Here is a 23,314-nt window from a genome sequence, read left to right as displayed (position 1 = left end):
CACACCTCATCAAGAAAGTTAAATGAAGGCTCAATTTCCATTTGTTTAGTGGTGATAGGGACAAAGTCCTAGGATCCACTTCTTTGCAGGATAATTTAGACTCACACAGAAAAAATATAGTGGTTCCATAACCCTCAATCAATTTCCCAGCCCTGGCCAGCCATCTCATTAAGATGTGCTTCGAACTGCAGAGAGGACTGGCAACGGAAGACACGAAGGGCTGAAACAGCTCGCCACTACTACTGGATTGAACAACCGGCAAGAGCGTTTTCTTGTTAGGACGGCTCGGTTGGTTAAGATCTCAGTAGCCATCCCATCCAGCTGTAGCACACACTGTGTTCTTTTGCCAGATTTCGCCTCCCTTCATTTAGCCAGAGTTAGAGCCCGACCACTGCCGTCTCCCCACCACACAGTTCTCAGGCTCACTGTTCCAATCTCTTTGCAAGTGTCCTATCGCGGCCGTCTTTTGACTCATACATTCCACAGCTTGATGGGCAGCGCGGGTGAAGAGCTCATTGAGGGCTGAGTGTGAGAATGAGAAATAAGTGGACAATGCAATTTAATCTGTCCTCAAGTGGAGACGTGCTCCAAGGTTACACAAAAGATGGGGCACTTCCTAAGGAAGAAGCACCTTCCAAACCTGAGAAGTATCCCTTTAAAAATTACTTAATTGCATAATTAGATTCCCCCACCATGGTCTCAACCTCAAACTCTGTCCTGCTTAACAACCTATTCTTCTAAGGCTCTATTCTAGGCATTAATTGTGCATCTTATGGAAATAGTGACAGAGGTCTCCGCAGGGTGGTCCAGTTGTGTTGAATGGCCACGTTTGCTAAGATGCCACACCCTGGGTCTTTAACTGGGATTGCCCTGAAACCCTCTAAAAGCAACTCAGAGAAAGTCTAAGCTCCATTTTGATAGAGAGACAGCTGCATAAAATATAAGCACTAAATCAGCCCATAAGACAGTAGGAACTTCCAAGTCATTTGGCACCAATGCCTCTGCTGGTAGGTTATGTAAAAATTAAAGTTTGGTTTACTCCTTACAAATGAAAGAATTTTGCACTTGTGAAAAACAGATGGGCAGCTCTACAACCTTTCACCTTAACAATCCAGGCAAGAGAAGGGAGTATTGCTTTTGGGGCCCCCACTATGCACATGAAAGAAAAATGATGTCCAGGGTCTGTAGCCTGTAGACTCAGAGAACAGGGAAGCCATCTCTATCTTCACAAAACTGTAACTATCTCTTGCCCTCTAAGCCAGTTCAATGGTATTGATGGAAATCTGGGGAATGATCATATGCTCAAAAAGGAAGATTTTAGAGACGATGACAATTTTATGTCCCTCCAGGTGAAAGTTAATTTAGAAGCACTGCAGTTAGTCAACAAGACTTGGTAATAGTGCTAATTGTAAGCCTTGGATAAAGGATCTAATTAGGTTAATGACGAATTCAGCCCAGGAAGGGCATTTTCACAACAGTTCTTTTCAAAGACACACACACACACACACACACACACGCATTTTGTCTAGTTCAGAATATAGAAATGTTCAGAGAAATGAGGTGGGCAGTTCTTATGGAACCATAAGGATATCATAAGGCTTATTTAAGAGAGAAAAAAGAGCAGTGTTTCTGAGTTAGGTTCGCAGTAGATATACAACAAGAAAAACAATAGAAAAAATTAATAACTTCCAATGCCTTCAAAGGGTTAGTGGAGGGGGTGCTTCTGATAACTGGGGACCCTTTATTTGCTAAGACTACAATGCGTGGTGCTATGGACAGAACTGTCTCCCCAAAATTCATATGTTTAAGCCCTAACTCCCCATGTGACTGTATGTGGAGATGAATCTTTACAAAGTAATTCAGGTTAAATGAGGTCTTAAGGCTCTAATCGGATAGAAGAAGAAGAAGGGGGTCGGGAGGCAGGAAGAGATCCCTTGACTGGAAACCAAATCGACTGGCACCTGGATCTTGGACTTCCCAGCCTTGAGAACCGTGAGAAAATACATTTCTGTTGTTCAAGCCACCCACTCAACGGTATTTTGTTATGGCCGACTGATACAGCAGACTAATAGAGGTGGGGTATGCAAGTTTGGGGTTGGAAGCTGGGCAGAGCTGCATTTCTCTGCATAAGAAAGAAGAGTGGGGTGGGCAATGCAATTAGATTCCTGGAGGAAGGAGACAAGCCCGTGAGGTCGCATGCTGTGCGGGGAGGGGGAGAGAGAAGACGAATGTAGCCTCTGAAGGAAACACTAACGTCAAATGAGGACTGATGAAGCTGTGGGTTATAACGCATGTCGTGTAAAAACCTCTATTGTCTCTTCCAACATTTTCAGAAAGAAAATTTAAAAAATTACAGAATTCTGCGTGTGACTGGTTTTTCTTATGGCAAATGATGGAGGCTTAGGTCTTAGACTGCTTGGCAAGAGGCTGTGACAGCATCACCCAGACAGAGGCGGGGACGGCGAGCTGCCATATGGCCCACATTCGCCCACTGTAGAGACCGTTACGATGGTTCCAAACAACCTCTGTGTTGCTCTTCGAGAACGTTTCTCAGCACTGTCACATCTGGAAGACGTTTTGAAGAAATGAGGATCAGAAGACTGGTTCTAATTTCCAATCTTCCGTCTTCTGTGCCACTTTGGGAAATGACAAACTTTCTATGCAAAAGGTTCTCCTTTCAAAAAGTGATAACAACACCTACTGTTTTGCTCCCAAGAGTATTAGAATAAATAAGACGATATAAGTAAAAATACCCTTCAAATATGGTACTAATTTTTTGTACTTTTTATTTTGAAATAATTATAGAGTCACAGATACTTGCAAAGATAGTACAGAGATTCCATGTACCCTTCACCCACCTTCCCTCAATGGTCAGAAATGGTTAGATCTTAAATACCTAGAGGCCAGTATCAGAAGCAGGGAATTCACAGCGGTATAATGTGTGTGTATAGTTCTACGTCATTTTATCACACGTGTGGATGTAGGTAACCACCTCCACAATCGAGACTGACACGATTCCATCAACACAAAGATCTCCCGGGGGCTACCCCACCACGGTCACACCTGCTCCCCTCTCCTCACCACCTCTAACCCCTGCCAACCATTCATTTGTTCTTCATCACCATATTTGTCATTTCCAGAAGGTTACGTAAGTATACCTTTCAGACTGGCTTTTCCACTCAGAAAAATGTCCTTGAGGTCCAGACAAGCTGTTGTGTCAATCATCCATTTCTTTTTATTGCTGAGTAGCATTCTACAGTATTGTAGGACATTTTGGTTGTTTCCAGTTTGGGGCTATTACAAAAAAAGGTGTTATGAACAATTATATACAAGTTTTTGTGTGGACGTAAATTTTCATTTCTCTGGGATAAATGCCTAGGAGTGCAACTGCGGGTCATATGCTGGTGTGTTTAGTTTTTTCAAGAAACTGCCAAACTACTTTCCAGAATAGCTGCACTGTTTTGCCTTCCCACCAGCAATGCATGAGACATGCAGTTTCTCTGCATCCTCACCAGCATCTGGTATTGTCACTAATTTTTTAAATGAAATATTTATACTATAAAATGTATCCACTATTGGTTCTCAAGGCAAACCCTAGTGTCAACAGCTCCTAGAATAGGCACCTGTATCTACAGTAAATGAAACCAACTTCTCCGGTTTTGTTTATTGCAGATATAGGTGCTACTGTCTCTACTGGAGACCAAGCTCTCCAGGATTCGTGGAAGACCCGGTCTGGTAGTCAGACTGGGATTCATATTTGCTTTGGGCAGGACGCAGGGGTCTAGTCAACTATGATCTGAGGCCCAGGGAGGTCCGGTCAGCTGAAATGCTGCAGAGGATTCACATCGGCTAGGACTCTGGAGAGCGCTGTACCCACATTATCTGAAACCAACATGTAAAGGCCACACTAGCCCAAACTGTCCCGACCTTCACACGGGCCCAGCTTCTCCGTGACTCACTCAGTGTGTGCCCAGCAGCTTATCTGAGTGAAACCTGGGACACCTTGTCTATAATGTTACCTGTTGGTAATTACCATCTTCTAACAGCAGGTGGCGCCCCTAAGGACTGCAGCTCGCATAGAAAACAACTCTCTCCACCACCTTTGAAGAACAAGTGAACCAACATAAAAAGCTCCTTGGTGCACTGGAAACCGAAGCTGTGTGAATTGAGCTAATTTTTCTTAGACTGTAAGTGTTTTCTTTGGGTCCAGGTGCTAAAATTTGAGTTTGGGCATGGCCCTGCCAGCCACTTTCTTTAAGAAAGAATTCCCTCAGCTCCTGCCGTTTTCTGAGCCTGGTTGCTGACCATCCTACTCACTCAATAGCCTTCCAATAAATTCCTGTTCTGGGTAAGTTAGCCAGAGTTGCTTTCTGTCACTTGCATCCAAAACCTGACTGATACAGAAGGGTCATACTTAAACTTTAGATTGAGAACTACATGAACATTCCTGGAAGATTTTCCAGAGGAAGAATGAGACGGAACAGCAGAGATGGCTAGTTGTCTCCCAATATTCACTTTACCCAGATTTGTATTCTCCTTGCTGCTTGGAACAGAAGACGACTAAACACTTCCAAGACCCTCTTACAGTTAGGTATGGCCTTGAGTTGAAGTTCTAGCCAATGAGATTTAAGTGATCTTGTGTGGGACTTCCAGAAGATTCTTCATGGGCCCACAGATATACCCTTACACATCCTTCCTGCTTTGTGCTGCCTAGAATGTGGTTGGAATGTGCTAGGAATGGTGAGACAAAGGAACTGGGGCCTTTGATGATGACTGTGGAGCTACCATCCCAGCCTGGACCGCCTCCATCCAGGCCTTTATGTGACATAAAACAAATTTATAACTTGTTTATGCCTGTTACTTTGTTTTTTTCTCTTATATCCAGTCAAGCCTAATATTAATTCATACAGTGGATGAAGATGGAATGTGGGGTTCTGGGGAGATCCTAGAGCCCAATGATTTCCTAGGATTAAAAAAAAACGTTGATTTCAGCTTCTACACCATACCTACTTCAAATTTACAGTAGCTACTAGACCTGTCAACAGGTGTTGTTACTTAATATGTTAATACATCTTGATAACTGTATTTTGAAACAATTGGTTTCACTTATAACCCTATTTATTTCATTCTCTGCATTTACCAACATTCTTCTGAACGGAGGTCTGTGGACCTCACCCGACTACCCGAGGGACGGGTCACAAACCCCAGGTCTGCAGCGTCAGCGGCACAGGAGCCTACAGTTTTGACAGCAACACATGAGCAGGAAAACTGCCACAGTTCTAAAACCCATTCCTCGGACTTGAGATCATGTGTGTAAGATAACTTGCCTGGTACAATGCCTGGGACAGAGAAGGCCCCCAGCAAATGACTGACACCTCTCCCTTTCCGGGGAGCTTGAAAGGAAGAGTTAAGGCCTCAGCCCCGTGGTAACTGGCTCAATGCACAAGAGAAGAGGTAGCTCCTCTAAGTTCACTATTCAAACCTCAAAGGTCGGAGCGAGAACGTTGAAAAGCACTTCGCAGAATGTGCAGAACACTGGATCCCTCGAGAAAGGAGATATGTTTTGGGAGGGGGAAGGGGAAGCTATCCGCACCCTAGCCGATAAACACGCTTCCCCAGGTGACACAGTTGGGTTGAGGACAGAGACGAGAGGGCTGGGGGTGGGAGAGCTGGCTTGTGGCTGTGTCTAAGAACGGGAGACTTCAAAACACATGAACAATGAGACATACTCACTCAAAGAAATGGCCATACACTTAAACATAATGTCTTCTTGATGTCACATCCATTTCTTAAGCCCTTAAAGACTTTATCATTATTATTATTATTATTATTATTATTGGCTGATTTATCTTATTCCTGCATGGGGAAAACTGAACCATAGAGTGAAGGAAGTCTGAGCCCAAGCGTCATTCTGTTAAAATGAAAGATCGGACTGATCCTAAAATGGACAAATTAAGAGATCATACTGGCATACCTTGATGTACCAAACTGATTCCCCTTGCAGTGTCTTACTCAGACACTTGAGATAAAATCTTCAGGGCTGTGACATTCAGTGAAATATGGCAAAGCTGGGCACCAGGGCTTGGGGCCCCCAGCACCTGCCTGTCCTGGCTGGTGGGGTGAGTGGGACCCCAGTTCTCAATTTAGGCCTCCCCTGCCTCCCTGAAGTGGAGGCAGAAGATTTGGCATGCCTCACAACGTCCACATTCCTGTACTTTCCCCTTTTTATCCATCACTACAACCTTTAAACGATAAGCGAACAGCTGAGAAAACACGGTTAGGATAGGTGAGTAAAGTCTTCACCATTCCAGTTTCTTCTTCCTCCCCTCACCTCAACTTCAGCCCCATTTGTGGAAAGACAAAGACTATACTTAATGAACATTTGGGTCAGGCACCGTGCTAAATAACCACTTTTTGTGTCAAGTCCTTTAACACAGCAACCCTATGGGGTATTATGCCCATTTTATAGATGAGGAAACTGAGGACCAGAGAGTCCAAGTAACTGTCCTAAAGGTGACCAAGCTAGAGAATGCAGCGCTGGCTTGGAACACGGTCCATCTTCCATCTGAGCCCATGCCATTAACCACTCGGCCAGCTGCCTGTGTCGAGTGTAGGCCACTGAGACAGAGCTTGGCTCTGGTGCTGTACCGGTAACCGCAGGGTCGATGGTGACACTTGCCATCAGGTGAGGGTCATCAGGTTCTCTCTACCAGGGGAGAGTGGCCCCCTGGCCTTTAAGATGGGTCTTTATATAATATGTGCCCTTCGAATATTAACTCATCCAACAAATACATGAATGGAGGGTTCTGATTCATTGGGTTCCGGGCAATCAGGGTTTTACAGTCTTATTTTTCCCTTGATTCTCTCTCATTATCTTAACTTCTACCCTGTTTTTTCTTTCCTCTGACTCCTCTGATCCTCTCACCCTCCAGGTGAAGTGTATGCAGTTTGCACATCTGGCGCATAGCTCCCCCGCCTTTTCCTGCAGCTCTGCACTCACACTGGGCTGCACGGGCAGAGTCTGGGCGTTCGATGCAGGATAGGAACCTGACAGCAATAGTAGTCACGATTTTTGAGCACTAATTATGCACTGGGTGCTCTAACATGATCGTTACGCTAATCCCCACCACAATGCTGACCAGGAAAGTGGGGCCGGGGAGACTGAAAAGCTTGACAAAGCTCACACGCCCAGCAGCAGTGGGACTGAGCCTCGAAATCAGCTCTCGCCGCCCCTCTTTCCCTTGGCCATGGTGCCTTCCTTCTTGTGAACAAAACGTACACAGCCTTCCCTGTGTCCTTCTTCACCCAGACAGCCATTTGACTATGCCCTCCTCCCCCCACCCCCGTTTCACCACTAGGGGAAGAAATTCAGTAGCTCCACACATCTTGTAACCAAAGGAAGTAGCGACATCTTGGTAATTCCGACAACCTCAGGAATACGTGTATTTTCTAAGCCCAGACATCTCACTGTGGCTGCAGGGGGAGGCTGGGGTGGGCTCGGGCTGTATGGGCACCCCCACCTCGCCCTGTGGGGTCTGCAGTGAGGGGTGGCCCAGAGGGAGGCCGTGGCTGCCCCTGTGCTGAGTGCAGCCCTGGTGCTGGGGGCTTTCAGAGGAGAGACATTCTGTGCTGAACTCAGAACCTTCCCACTTAGCTAACTGAACATCCTTGCCACACACACAGTCATGCTCTTCCGCAGGGGACAGCACCTCGTCTTACGTGCATGCGAATTTAAAAGAGAAAATGATGATGGAGGGTTTAGCGGAGCAGACAGCACCGCAATCTGGCAGCAGCTCCAGAGCCTGGGCAGGAATGAAGCTCTCAGCCAAGCAGGGAAAGCACTCGTGATGCCCCGACTTCCTTCCTGCTGGGTGACAACTCAATGCTCCGTACAGGTGGCTGTGCTCAGAGGTCTCCTGAATGACGGAGGAGGGAGGGGCAAGGACCTGCCCGCTCTTGTGGTTTCCACGGGCTGTGGCATCATTTACACACAGCCGAGTCTCAGAGGAAAAATAGAAAGCTTTTTATTTTTTCAGAGGCTGCAAGGAAAGTAGAAGGACTTTTAACCCCTTGTCTATTTTAAGTAAGTTAAAAAGATGTGTCATTGAAAAGAAGAGCTATCCAGATGTCAAAGTTATTTTTAAGTGTGAGTCTAAACCGCATGGCAGGAAGCCCTTTAGCCTGGATGAAACCAACAGTACCGAAACTCAAACACTGACAAGGCCACTGGGCAGGTCAGGCTCGCTCCTCTCTTGCTCCCATTCACGGCCCTCCCTGGATATACGTATGCGGCCCTGGGGGGCTTCGAGATCACCCACTGGCAGAGGCAGGGGAGCTGAAGAATCTCAAACCAGGCTGCACGTGAGAACCACCCAGAGGCTTTAAAAACTATCCATGCTGAATCACCAGCCCAGAGAATCCGATTTGATTGATCTGGTGTAGGACCCAGGCATGGGCGTTTTCGGGGGTGGGGGAAGTGGTGAGCTTTCATTAAAAAGTGTTTATGAGAAAGTGTAAGATCCATATACTGATGTGCACAAATCTTAAGCACCCGCTTAATGAATTTTTATAAATGAATACCCCTGAACCCCCCCAACAAGATACGTAATATCATCATCCCCCAGAAGCCTCAGCATAGGATTTTTAAAGTTAAACTCTTTTATTTTGAAAAAATTAAAACTCTTCAAGTTGCAACAATAAACGCAGCAAAGGTATTTTAAAAATCTCCCCCGTTGACTCGAATATGCAGACAGGATTGATTGCAATAACGTGCTGTTTTTGCCACACTTCTGGCCATGGAAAGCCTTCAGTGAAGCACGGGCATAAGGTTTTAATATCCTGTTACTGATTTCTTAACCAGGTCACTATCTCTCAAGACTCCTTCAGCAGAGAAATTAACGTCTGCCTCAGATACATGTAATTTCGTTGTATTGTAATGGGTTTTGTAACTTCCCATGCATTGTTTATGAACCTCCCCTCTTTCGAGTTCTATATGGTTTAGGGAGCCCTTTTTGCTATAAACAAGAATATCTTATGTGTGCTGGAGAAAAATAAAGGCAGGGATCACGCTAATGTTTTGCGGGTCAGCCACTGACTGCTGGTTGGCAAGGCCAGAGCCAGAAGCTGGAGTCCTCCACAGTTCACGGCAGGGACCTGTGAAAGGCAGGAGTCTGAGGAACTAAACACCAACTGAGGAAAAAAAACCCAAAACAAAAGCAATCAGGCCCAGGCCTGGTGGGAACGCGCAGACTGCAGAAGCCAATCTGAGTTTTGATTTTAGGAAGGCCAGAGGGAGATCTTCTGAGACACACGGGAAAGGTGGACCAGGAAGGGGACGGCAATACTCCCAGGAGCCGAGGATCTGCGCTGTCATCAGAGGCTGAGACGTAGAATGAGGCTGGCCTCAAAAGGAATCCAGCTGCCGAGTAAAGTTGCCAAGTTGTGCCCTGTGAGTACTCGGCAGAGGTGGTCATTGGGGCTGCAACTGTGTCCACCTGGACGAGGCACCTTATTTTAATTTGCACAAAGTCCACACATGGACTAACGGCAGCTCTGGGAGCAATGCTGGGGAAAGCTGGACACTGCCCCAGCTCTGCATCTCCTTTCTGCGTCCTTTTACGTAGTTCCCAAGAAACAATTCCTTACATGGCAGCTAAGGGGCTTTTCCACTCAGAACAGCCAGCTGAGCGAGGCAGGGGTTAGATGCTGCCCTGCAGAGGAAGGTTCTGAGGGAGGCTGAGGTCCTCAGGTCCCAGACGAAGGAGAAGAATCTCCTGTAATTCCTCGGATGGTGGCAGAAGGCAAGCTTCTGGTGGACACAGGTAACTGTGTATGAAGGCATCTTTGCCCCAGAAGTGACCAAAGAATCTAAACATGAGAAACCCATCACTTGAGCTTGGCACTCGGAACTCAACTTAAGTGTCTGGCAAAGAAAAGCGCTCTTCGGTCCAAGTAACCAATTCCTAATGTCTTATTTTTGTTGTTACTGTTATATACAATTTGGGTTTGCAGGCAATTTTTTCAGTTTATTAAAAGAAAGAGTGTGACAACGTGACTTTTGTAACTCAGTATGGTAAGACATTACAGTGCATCTGAATACTGAAGGCTACATGTTCTCTTCGACTTGAGTGAGGAATCCAATTCACTTAAGGTTGTTCCCTAATAGAACTACGCTTCAAAATGAAAAATTGCTCTGTTCTAAAACAAAAGCAGACAAATAGAAAATAAGCAAAGATTGAATTTTTGAAATCTAATTCTTTAGATTTTGGATAGAAGAAAGAGTGAGTTTCTGAAGTCACATGTGGTTCTAATTTATACAGTATTCCTATTTTGCAAACTTCAGCCTGTCTGCATACACACACACACACACAAACGTGACCAGAACACCTCCCCTCCCCTTTCCTTATATATTGAATTTGATTCCTGATTCTGTTAACCTTTCCCTGCATTTCACTGTCTGTAGGTGAAGCAAGTGGGGGCTTCTGGCTTCTAAGTAGGAGAATGCTGCTCAGCAACAGGAAACCTTCAAGGGTTCTGAGGTGGCGGGAACACTAAGTGCTTAGGAGAAACTCAGCACGGGACCTGGGAGCAAGGACAGTCGAGTCACCTCTTAAGTTCTGCAAACTGACAGTCCATGACAAGACAGGATTCTTCCTGCCCTCAGCCCAGTGCTGAGCTGCTTCTGGCTGACAGGGCGGGGCTGACATGGGGCTCAGCTTTGGACCAGGCCCAGAGGGGATGAATAAAGGCACTTGTGTGTGCCTCGTGTATGACAGTCCCAAGAACAACTGTAACTCACGTTGCCTTATATGCTGATTATGATCTGTGTATCCTTTCACCAACTTACATGAGACCCCAGAGTTGCCTTATATGCTGATTATGATCTGTGTATCCTTTCACCAACTTACATGAGACCCCAGAGTTGAAAGCTCAAAGAAAACAAATGAAAACAACAGCTTTAAAAGCAGCAAAATGCAACAGGATTCATAAAGGACCACTGGCGCAGTCCTACATATCTCTGTACAGGGGGAAAAAATCCTAGACATTACAAAAGGGAGAAACATGATGATGACGGTGTTGTTCTCAAACCAGCATTTACAAGAAAGGAAAGGGATGGGAACGGCTGCTCCCATGCAGCTGGTGCAAGGCCAGCCTCTTACCGTAGTGAGGGATGATGGCCCAAGCCATGGCAGAGGCGTAGATGCCGCCGATCATCCAGAACATGCAGAGCCAGCTCAGATGCTCGCCCCGCTTCTCCCGGGCCAGCACTTCAGCAAAGTAGGAGAACACGGTGGGAATGGCTCCTCCAATCCTGCCAAGAGGTACAGAGAATATATGAGATCAGGGCCTATACAGCCAACGTGAGATACGAAGGGCAGAACAAAAACAAACTCAAACAGCACATGCTCTCTTTCCATGCCAGCATACTGAGGAAGGCATATTTTCTACCATTTAATAACTTTAATATTATAGTCTCTATGTTTAATATAGGTTTATTACCTCTCAAAAAACTGGAACCTGCAATTAAGCTCTGTTACCGAAAGGTGGCAGTGGTGCCCTACTCATGTGATTTCTAGAGCTTAGTTTAAGATTCCCATGGGCTTTCTGCTCAGCGTTGAATGTTCTACATGCTATTTATAAAAAAATTACAATATTTGGTATGATCTAGTGAATATTTTAATTAACACATTATAAAAATGAGATACTCTGATATGTCCCCCATGACGTGCTGACTTTGGAAACAGCCTCAAACACTTGTGGGAGGCTGTCTACAACGGTACTAACTCACCGCTACCCCACAGCAGCTGGTCCTGCAGCCTAGCCAGGCTGACGTGTTGACAAACACAGGACTAGACTGGCCCTGGCCCCAATCCAGTAGATATGGTTCTGAAGGAGTGCATGCGAAAGGGCACTGGTAGACTGAATAAGGAGCTGCTGGTTTAGATCCCGACAGAGGGGCCACCAGCTTCCCTCCACTCAGGGTAACTATAAGAGAGGCTGGCTGAGCTCTGGAGAGATGACAGCAACAGTCACCTCCACTCAGGGTAAGGTTCCCAAATGAGCGTCTATGGAATAAAAATTTTGGTCATTCTAGGGAGACGGGCCATAGATCTCATCAGAATTTCAAATAGGTCTTGACCCTCAAATTTTAAGAAGCACTGCCTAAGAAAGTAAGGTAGTATGAGGAAAGATTACTTACTTTCATTCCAAACAACATATCTTTTTTTTTTTTTTTGGTGAGGAAGATTCACTCTGAGCTAACATCTGTTGCCAATCTTCCTCTTTTTTTGCTTGAGGAAGGTTAACCCTGAGCTAACATCTGTGCCAATCTTTCTCTATTTTGTATGTGGGTTGCCGCCACAGCATGGCTTGACAAGTGGTGTAGGTCCACGCCCGGGATCCAAACCTGTGAACCTGGGGAGCCAAAGTGGAGAGCACCAGACCTAACCACTACACCAGAGGGCTAGCCCCATATATCAATTCTTAAAATAAATATTTTTTAAAAAGATGTATAACAATATAAGCAAGTTGTAGAGACAATACCTAGTGAGATAGTTTAAAAAAATGTACTGATTCCTTTATGTTTAGATTTCTGTAAGGTAAATTGCTATTGACATTTTATGTAAATTTGATGTCAAGGAGTAAAACATATTTATCCATTTAGCAATAACTGATTTCCTTAGAGCCTTTGATATGATAAAGAAGTATTGGCAGTGACCTTAGCAAATGCAATTTAGAGAAAGGCCACATCCGTAGCAAACTGGATATACCAAACGAACCGCGGGATTCATGATGTCACTCTGTATCAACTGGTAGGTCAAAATACGGCTCCATTTCCTGTGGTCGCCCTGCTTCAGGTGAGTCGGTAGTTATCTACTGCTGGGTATGGGCAGACCACTGAGGCCAGTGTTTTTCAATCCGTGGGCTACAAAATTAACTTAGTAGCTGTAAATAGCATTTTAAAAATTGAAACAGAGATGAAACTATTTGAGTGTAACTCAGTCACTAACTGAAAGCATCTCTATCTGTTCCTCTGGCTATGAATGCAGCAGTTCTACCTAAAGTCCCTACAAATATGACTGCACAGGCTTTCAGCTGCAGCACATGGCGATTTAGCGCCATCACGCCAGAGGTAGCCAGCCAGGTCCAAGTCCATCAACCAGACCCCCAAACAAGAAACAAATGCACATGACGGGCGGTCAGAGATGGCTCTGTCCCACACCACGTCAGACTCACACAGCTCTCTGCCTGGCTTCCTGAGGACCTCATACCATAGACAGACACTTGAATTTAAAAATTCAACAAAGTTTTGACAAATTTAAAATGGTTTCATTACAACACACAATTTTAATGGGAAATAAAAATGTCTGGGTCATAAACCATTTAACGCTACTCCTTTTTTCATTTGACATGAAGAATCCGTTTCTCTGCACCATAAAGTCCCTGGTCCCTAATCTGTGCCTTCACCTCTCAATGCATAAAAAGAGGCCCAGGTTTGGCTGACTTTTCATGCCCTAATTAACATTCCATCAGGATTCTGGACATTCCGTATGTAGGAGCCATAACTCACACTTCCTGAAGGCTCATTGGCATGTCAAGATATGTCAGGCCGCTCTGAACCGAGATAAATGTACTCCAGGGTAGCTAAGATGGCAAGTGGAAGACTGTAGACTTGCCCGTTAGTTTTAAACAAATCATAAGTTGACCTTATACAAATCTCCTGCATAAGAGAATACCAACTTTTAGAGGCTTTTAAGCAATCCAGCTGGTTTTGATTCAATGCCTCTTTTTAAGGTGGTTATTTTTGCATGAATGTCTCTCAATACCCATTTGTAAAGCAGACTGCAAGGAACTCTAATATCAAGGGATACATGAGCCTGAAAAATGGGAGAGGGAATCTATTTAAATCCTTTGCGAAGTTCTTCAGACTCAGAGACCTATAAAACCAACCGAGCATTCACACATCTTACTGCGGGCTGATCATCTATCTGGGGGACAACATGACTCCTCATCTTACTGTGACGCCCCTTAAGCAGAGAAAAAACATGACAGTGAGCTATAACGTCAACTATGACTAGGACTTCACACCCCACGAGAGTTCTTCTACATTGTTTACACTGGACTGAAGGCTCCTTGAGGGTGAGGACTACATTGTGTTCGTCTCTGAATCCCATTACCTGGCCCAGTGGACGTGCACTAAGTGTTTCCTCAGAAGAAGTGAACTTCACAAAGTCTCTCCAGTGTTGGAGGTGGCACTCCAAGCCTACTGTAGGAATCTGTTCTGATGCCCTAAGCATCTCTGGTGAATGGAAACATATCTTATGTCCTGGGTCAAGATGACCTCAAGTGAAGTCAGGAGCACTGGAATGGAAGTTCTGAGAGCAATGGAGCCCCCAAAGAGTTCCTGAATTCCTCTATGTCTTAGTTGCCATCCTCCTCCCATTGTAAGTAGGTAAAAAACCCCCAAGTTTCCCATTACTATTCTACCTTAATATTTTGTATGAGGGGCTAATACATTTCCTCATTTGTTTTATTGTACTAAGATACAATTTCTGAGAATACAATTTCTGAGAATACAGGAAGAGATAAGAAATATTTAAATGGCAGATCTCAAATTCTCATGTGTCAGTGGTTGTTAATAGAGCTGAGGTTGCGCCCCCCTCCCCGCAGACATTTGGCACTGTCTGGAGACATTTTTAGTTGTTACAACTCAGGGGTGCTATTGGCATAGAGTGGGCAGAAGTTAGGGATGCTGCTAAAAATCCTACAGTATACAGACAGCACCTTTCAACAAAGAATTATCCACCCCAAATATGAGCAGTGCTGAGCTTGAGAAACTCTTGCAATGGGAATTTAATATGGAAAATATAACTTGCTTTATATGAAAAACCCACAATATAAGGCATAAAATGGTTATCTTTTACATTACCTGATAGGTAACGATCTTTAAATCCAGTTAACATGGAGACCTTTTTATTGGTCACTATATAATGATCAGTTAGCTACCACTGAAATTTGTTCAAGTTCATTTTTGATGGAATATTTACATAAATGAACAATCAGATCAGGGTGGTTTATAAAGAATTTTTCTCAGGATAAGATATTAAGTCTATTTTATTAGCTGTCAAAAGGGGTCAAATCTTAATTATTCTTGGCAATAGGAGGCACAAAGGGAATCATGATTGACATCCACACTCTATGTAGGGGGAAGACTGGCTGGATTCAAAGTAATTGAATTGACACAAATGAAACAGAATGTTGATATTTGGAATTTCAGAGTTGGAGTAATATTAATTTTAGGGCTTTACAACTTTAAGCACAGAAATATAAAGAAAATTTTAAAAAACTGTATTAAACCACATTCTTAGAAATAAGTTGGGACCCCTCCTCCACTCCATTGCACGTACGTGTGCACATGTGCAGAACACACACACCCGGTATCTCAAAAGGTCTGCAAATGACTCAATACTAGGCATCTGGTAAATATCATGAAACATATTCATTTTCTCCAATAATCTAAGACGAATTCATGAGTGAGATATTGCATAAGACAAAGAGTGTGTCAGCTTTACAGACAAAATTTCTCCTCTGTTGGGTACACGAGACATGTAAGTTAAACCAGGCTAGCACAGGAGGATGAAGGAGAATGCCAAATATTACTGTCTGCACAATCTCATTGAGAAACTGGGAGCCTGACTGTCCTACGTCCTGCAAATTTCACAGCCACCCCTCATATTACCCCAGTTCAGATGGCGACTCATGGATTACGTCTGTCCCTGCACCTCATCACACTGATTTATGCTGGCTAAGAGGCAAAGATGGGGAGGGGTTCAGGTTTCTGCAGTGAAAGAGGGAGGCTGTAGATAAAAAGACTAACTGTGCTTAAAATGGCTTGAAGTATGACATTTTAGGGGAGAAATTACGGGATGTTTGATGACTTCTTGTCCTGAGGAGGAATTCCACTGAGTAACTCAGTTGTGCTTTCTAACTTCTTTCTCCATGTGCTTGTCAAACAGTCCTCTACCTCGGTCTTCCACTGGGAAATGGGGCACTAGACAAGAACATGATTAAAGAGGGAGGAATAACCATTGTAAAGTCACGTGTCCACACAGATACTAAGCAGAGGGCAAAGTCCACCAAGAGCTGCCGCTGGCAGCTTTTATTAGGACAAATATTATGGGTTTATAGAAAGAATAATGAATGGTGAAGCCTATGCCAGGAATCACAATTACTATTAACTTGCATGAAGCATATCAGAATCAACAAAAAAGGAAGGAAGACACTAAACTGCCAGGCAAATTGCATAGCAATTCAGAACAGATTCACTGTGTTTTAAATTGGACTCAGAAATAAACAATTAAAGCAGCAGCCCCCGAGACGGACTTTTCAGTGACTTCCTTTTCATGAAAGCAAATGGACTGTCACAGACCCGAGGAGGCTGTTCAGAGGCGTAGACGAAAGAGCACAGATCTAACGGTCTCTGATGGGCTGGGCTGGCACAGCAAATACGAGTGCTGTATCGATTAGAAGACACACATCTATTATGAACGGTCAGATGGAAACAGCAGAAGAACACTCACTGGTAACCAAATCAATCATCTAATCAAGAATGGGACTCTCCTGTGCCAAGTGGCAGTGCTGAAGGATGGCTGGTTCCGGTAGCTTTAGTCTTCCAATCTCTAAAGCCACAGTTTAAAAAATAATAGTCTTTGATATGGGCAGTTTTTATTTTCTCAGTATTATACAAACTATGAATAGAATAATCGGTAGAAAACTTGACTATTTAAAAAATATTGAGATGTAAACATATAATTTGGGTAAAGTTGTGTTTCTAAGAAAACATAGCTTTGATCCAATTCCCATATCCCTTGTCTGCAATCAGGTTGGTGCCCCTAACCCCGTGGAAGCCTATGTATTCGCAGCAGCAGACCAGGCGCCACTGTGGGGGAAGGTGGGTCATAGATCAGGAGTCTAATGCTGTCTTGAAAAAAAATTAATCTAGCTATTGAGAGAGCTGGAAGAATGCATTCCCACAGCACCTAAACAGTTTCATGAATAAAGATGGTGATGATCATTATGGTGATCTGTAAAAAATGATGACAAAAACATCAGACTTTTCCAGCCACTTGCTGTATACATCTACTCATCCATTCCTGACTCACCCTCCCACCCACTCGCCCTTTACCCATCCATCCCTCATCCCTCCATCCACCCGCTCACCCAGCCAAACTCTGGGCCACGCACATCACCAGTTGCTGAAGGTACAGGCAGGAAGAATATAAGTTCCTGCCCTCAAGAGCTCACAGAGCCAACTCTAGAGCGCCGGTGGCTAATTTTTCACAATTATACATTGTGAGTCTGGAAGATCTTTTGCTGTGTACCTTTGCCAAAGGGAATACTGGGAAATAAAATGTGTCCAAAAGGTCAACCTTTATGTTGGAAATTCTTGTAAAGGGCATTGTCTAAGACAGTGCTTTCCAGCAGAAATACAATGTGAGCTGCAAATATAATTCTTAAATTTTCTACAAGAGATATTAAAACAAACCAAAAAAAAAAACAGGTAAAGTTAACTTTAATACATATTCATTTAACCTGATATATCCAAATATTATCATTTTATCATGTAATCAACATAAAAATTATTAATGAGATATTTTGCATTCTTTTATAAACCCAGTGCTATGTATTTTGCACTTACAGCACATCTCAATTTGGCCACATCTCAATTTGGTAGCTATACGTGGCCTGCTGGACAACACAGACCTAAGAAAACACTGACCCACTGTTTACAATTTGGGTTTGCCATTATTTTTGGACTAAAGATAATTTAGTCTGTCTGTCGCCTCATTTTCCTAATTGGGAAAGGTCTTTCCATTCCATGCTCTGTGTCAGAAATCTTCCTGAACTGATGTGTTCCAAACATTTACTTAGTGCTTATCATGTATCGGGCATTGTGTTGTATGAAATCAGACATTTCTCACCGAATCTGAGACAGCACAGCCTGGTGATTATGAGCCTGGGCTCAGACTGCTTGGGTATGACTACAACATTTACTGGGTGACCTTGGACAGTTACTTAACCTCTCTGTGCCTCAATTTCCTCACCTATAAAATGGGCATAATAAATAGTATCTTCCTTACAGGGTCACTGTGAGGTTTAAATAGTCAATATATATAAAGTGCTCAACAGCATCTCCCACAGGGCAAGCACTATATGGGTATTTGATAAAACACATTTTAAAAGTTTTGAAAATGATAAAATGGGTTTGCATTTTTCCAATATGATAAGGAAGTAAAACATATCTTAAGAGAAAGACTACTTTGAAAGGAAAACCTTATAGTTCAAACTTAGACTAAAAATCAGAAGACCTGGGAGTCTATCTAACATTTGGAAGTCACTTAATCAATCTGTGTTTCAATTTTCTAATTTAAAAAGGGATAATATTTTTTCATTCTTAATTATAAAAAAGTGTGGTGGGACTATATGAGATGCTACATATAAAACACATTGAAGAGTTCCAGTGAATGGTGACCGTTTCTACAAAGCCGAGGGAGTCTGGATATTGTAACTTAATACAGTTCACGGATGGATGTTGCAAATAGCTAGGAAGTATGCATTTGTGAAGCTCCATTTGCAGAGGGAGAAATGACTATTTGTTCACTTACGATACACAGACACATTGAAATTTCATTTAATTTCTGTTGCTGTTGTATTTTTCTCCTGACCTTCATGCTTAGCAGTGCCAGGCCCTCAGTGAGAAGCTCCCATCTCCGACATTGCCCGGCATCTGAAGCACCATCATTCCCATAATTAACAGTGACTGGAAACAAATAATTTAATTCTGGGGCAAATGAAAATGAATCAATGGTGTCAACTCCATTTCCCATCTTTCTAATTTTCTGTAACAAAAGAGGAAAGGGAAGTGTCTGTTCCCTGGTGTGAGATCACTTAGGAAAGGGAGAGACAGATGAATAATCGGTGATGCCCTATTCCTTATTCCCACAGAACACTGTTGCCCCGCAAGAAAATCATTCTTTGTTCTGGATAAATACTTAAAGCACATGGAATATGGCAGCTGGACATATTTATGTTTCTAAGAAGATATACTCATGACTTGGTGTGGTGAATTAAGAGGAAAGCACATTTAGAGGCAATGAAACCATAAACCCCAGTAGACCTCAGGCTAAAACAAGAGCTCCTTCCAGTCTCCCTTATATGCAGAAACAGGAATATAACACAGTGCTGCTAGTGGTGCTTCAGCAATGAAATAAGATAGAACAACAGAAACCTGCTGCATTTGCAATAAAATCAACACAAAGGCATCTTAACCTTGGATTCAGAATAGACAGTTTACTTGTTTACAGAGTTGCTAGTTCAAAAGGACTTAATTGCAACTTAAGTCCTAGCTGTGTCATTCCTGGTTCCATCACTGAACCTTAATCTGCAAAATGAAGGGTTTGGACTGTGACCCAGAAATACTCTTCCTCCTCTGAAATTCCCAGTGTGTGGAACTGGTGGACAGAAGCTGTACCAACGTGGGATTCTGTCATTTGTGATGTCTATTCCAATTCTGCAATCTAGAACTGGGAAATAACCCCAGGATGGATTCAGGGACCCACTGGACCCACTTTGAGAGGGACCTGACTAAAACTCCATTGATGACCTGATCACCATCAGCCCCTCCTCTGACTGGTGGACCACAGTGAGATTTTGGGTCTCCTGGAATTCATGTCAGTCCAGAGCTAGGGCCTAGTAAGCCTCCAAAAGTCTCATTATTTCCTTTTCCCTCCTGCACAGTTCCCCTGGTAAAAGGCCATAGGTCCCCTGGGGAAGTCTGGGAGAAAGATGAAGAGTGTAAATTTTTGTTAGTGTACTGGGGGGTCCTTCCTCAAGGGACCCGGCCTCCCCTTCATTCAAGGAGCTCTGGGTCTGTAAATTGGCTCAAGTCTGGGAATTGACTGAGGGGCCATGCCTCTCTGTTTTTATGATTCAAGTTAAACTTTTGTTCACTTGACCTAGAACTCTTCCACTTTTAGAGATCAAGTGAGACTTTAGCAAACTTCATATCTATTTCCCTTCTAGGAACACCCTGATCACATATCGCCAAAGCCACAGGTCTGTGCAAGTCAGACTATTCCGACTGCTGCTGTGACTGTGTCCTCTAGAGTAACCACCTTGCCTTGGGCGATGAGGCAGTAAAGAGCAGACAGAACTGTCTGGTCCACCCCTACCCTCTTGGAATTTACATGCTGGTGGAGGAGAGAAATAAACACGAAAAAGCAAGTATTTTCAGGCATGGATAAGCTACCAAGAAGACAAAACAGGGCTCTGTGATGAGAGCCGCTGGGGCAGGTGGGCTCAGCATGGGTCGCTCTGAGGCCGTGAGTGCTGAAGGCTCTGGGAGAAGAACCTTTGAAGCGGAAAGGATGGCAAGAGCGATGCTCCTGGGAAACACGTGGAGCGTTGATGGGGCCCAGGAAAGAAAAATTCCCAACATTCTGAAACCTTATCTCCTTGGTCATGTAGTTTTCCTCGCTTTAAAAACTACATCAGATGTGGATGGAGGGAGCTGTTTAACTAAGTAGATACAACAAGATCTCTTATTTAAGGTCTCCAGGATGAAAGTCTTAACTCTGGCTTCAGTTTTTTTTTTTTTTTAAAGATTTTTTTTATTTATTTATTTTTCCCCCAAAGCCCCAGTAGAGAGTTGTCTGTCATAGCTGCACATCCTTCTAGTTGCTGTATGTGGGACGCGACCTCAGCATGGCCGGAGAAGCGGTGCGGCGGTGCACGCCCAGGATCCGAACCCGGGCCGCCAGCAGCGGAGCGCACGCACTTAATCGCTAAGCCACGGGGCCAGCCCTTTGGCTTCAGTTTTAATAAAGAAAGTTTAAATTAAAAGGGACTATATCAGAACTTCAGCTGCTTATGTACTGAGTTCGTAAGTAATGGGAGTGAAAAGGGTTTAAACATTATATGCCTTTAAAAACAAGAAGAGCCTTTAAGTGAAAATCCGTCTCTCATTCATGATTTTGTCATTGCTTTCTCCTTCTTCTGTGAGGCTGGCAGGCCCCTAGTTGTTCTCTCTCTCTGGGCACTGACTAGTTCTTCGCAGGTGGAAAATGGGAGAGCTGTCCCTTTGTCTTCCCTGGACGACTAGATGGGAAGCATCTTGGGGCCAGGGCTCATCTACACCCATGAAAGGTCCAGCATGGTTTCAGGGGTAGAGCAGGTGCTGAAGTGGCTCTTGAGTTGAACCAGAATGGAACTGGAGAAAAAGAGTCTTGGCTGAGACCGCCCAGAGATTCAGAGGCCAGGCATCCAGATGAACTCTAGAGCTGCTGAGAGACCCCTCTGTCAGGGAGGTGGCAACTTACATGTTACATGTCGGTTACATGGCCCATAAAACTCAGCCAAGGAAGGAAGATAACTCCTCATTTTCCTCAACAACTTCATTCCTCAGGTCCCCTCAGCTGCTGGATCCTATACAACCCTGGGTGTTTTGCCACCGCAGCCCAGGTGAGTAAACTCCAGCCCCACCCCCCCCCGCAGCCCCGCCCCAGCCCAGGCTCTGTCTGTTCTGGAAGCAGGGATGCTGGATTTCAGCGCCCTGTTTTCTCCCAGGTCTCTTCCCCATGACTAGTCCTTTCTGTTTCCCTCATGGGCAAGACTTGAAATTTCAAAGCCAGAAAGAGGCCTCCTTTTCCTTCCCCCGCTGCTGTCACTCTGAGGCCATGAGCACAGGACGGCTTAGCTCCATGAATGGGAGGAAGAACAGAGAGCAGGAGATGCTAACCCATGGGGCATGTTTCTAGATATTATCCCACATTTCCTCCACTACTAGGTACTTTTAATCCACTATCTCACTTGAGCCTCACACTCCAAGGTAGGAATGTAAGGTACTGTTATCTCCCTTTTACAAGAGACGAATGAGGCAGAGAGCCTGAGTGACTTTCCCAAGGACCCACAGTGAAGGGCCGGACAGGTGGGCTTGGATCTCTGGAGCCCAGTCCTGTGCCAACTTCCCAAAGGCATCGTGCGTTACCCTCTGGTATCACAGTTTATAGAGCCTGGCTGAGTTAGCAATACACAGTCTGTGCTTTGCCAGGTAAATTATGTTCTCTAGAGGTCAGCAGCCCTGAGCCGCTGGCTAAAGATGATTTGTCTGTGACAGGGAAGAGAATGGTATCACGAATACACCCAAGCAGTCTCTGCTTCTGTGCTGCCCTTGAATTAGGTTCTGGACAGTCCATTAGTTTGGAGTATTCTGTAGCCACCACAGAGGCCCTTTTCTCTGCAGTCAATTGGGTCGACCATGTCACAATCCAGACTGGCAATTAAAATTGCCATAATAATTTGACCACAGTCAGGTACTTCTGCATCTGTGGATATCACTGAAATTTCCTGGATAAGACTGCAAATGGAAAGGACTGGAAAGTTTAGAACTGAGGCTATTAGCCTTCTCCTGACAGGCTGCTGGTATTACATAGGTAATAGAAAGCAGAAGGAAGACTTGGCCTTTCCTGGAGGCAAGAATGTCTTATCCTATGGACCCTGAGAAGGTCCTTTAACAAGCAGCCCTAAAATAACACCTGTTCTTCCTCAGGTGTCTCAATTCACTCAGCATTAGGTCTGCTGCAGCCCCCCGAATCCATGATCGAAATTACCTCCCCAAGTCGGCAGTGTATGCGGCTAATCTCACACAGAGCTCTGAGCACCAAGGGTCCCCTCTGCGGAGGAAAAGCCCCTTTCTCCATTATTACAAAGCAAATTATTGATTACCATAATCTTTTTCCAAGAAAAAAATATTTTTACACTTTCCCAAACTTTCCAACCCTCTTGGTTTACTGGAATGGTTAGTGGAACATCTTCACTCGGAGGAAAGCTCCTGAAATTTGTGCCACTTAGACACACGCTTGCAAAGTGCCCACTGTGTGCAGAATGTAGCATATGAGGGGCAATAAGAAGATAAAAAAGAACATTAGAAAAACCTGTGGATAATCCACCAATCTCAATATATGCACAAATCTTGTGGCAGAAAATGATATAAAAATTTAAAAATATTCTGAACAAATTATAAAAGTGACCCATTAGTCTACATGGGGAAATCTTTGTACTCTCGAAGTAACCCACTTACACAGTCTTATAAAAGTGACCCATTAGTCTGCATGGGGAAATCTTTGTACTCTCGAAGTAACCCACTTACACAGTCTTTCTCTCTGATGCCTTATACTCCTATTAGTCCTAGCCCTGATTTGGAAGCACTATAATATGTAATTCAGAAAGACACGTTGCTGTTCCTTGACTTTCTCTT

The 23,314-nt window shown here is 44.1% G+C and overlaps 1 protein-coding gene across 1 annotated transcript in view; it reads right to left on the bottom strand.

Moving 5' to 3' along the window:
* The window catches only part of SV2C (synaptic vesicle glycoprotein 2C), a 200,593-nt gene that overhangs the window by 82,405 nt on the left and 94,874 nt on the right, over positions 1 to 23,314 (bottom strand). Inside the window, exon 4 of the mRNA XM_058565464.1 lies at positions 11,160 to 11,311. Within this exon, the coding sequence (XP_058421447.1) occupies positions 11,160 to 11,311 (152 nt within the window). The remainder of the gene's footprint in view (positions 1 to 11,159; positions 11,312 to 23,314) is intronic.

Source organism: Diceros bicornis, chromosome 1, assembly GCF_020826845.1.
Source record: "Diceros bicornis minor isolate mBicDic1 chromosome 1, mDicBic1.mat.cur, whole genome shotgun sequence".
Lineage (NCBI taxonomy): Eukaryota > Metazoa > Chordata > Mammalia > Perissodactyla > Rhinocerotidae > Diceros > Diceros bicornis.
Note: the sequence above shows the minus strand (reverse complement) of the source record. Positions and strands in the feature narration are given on the sequence as shown.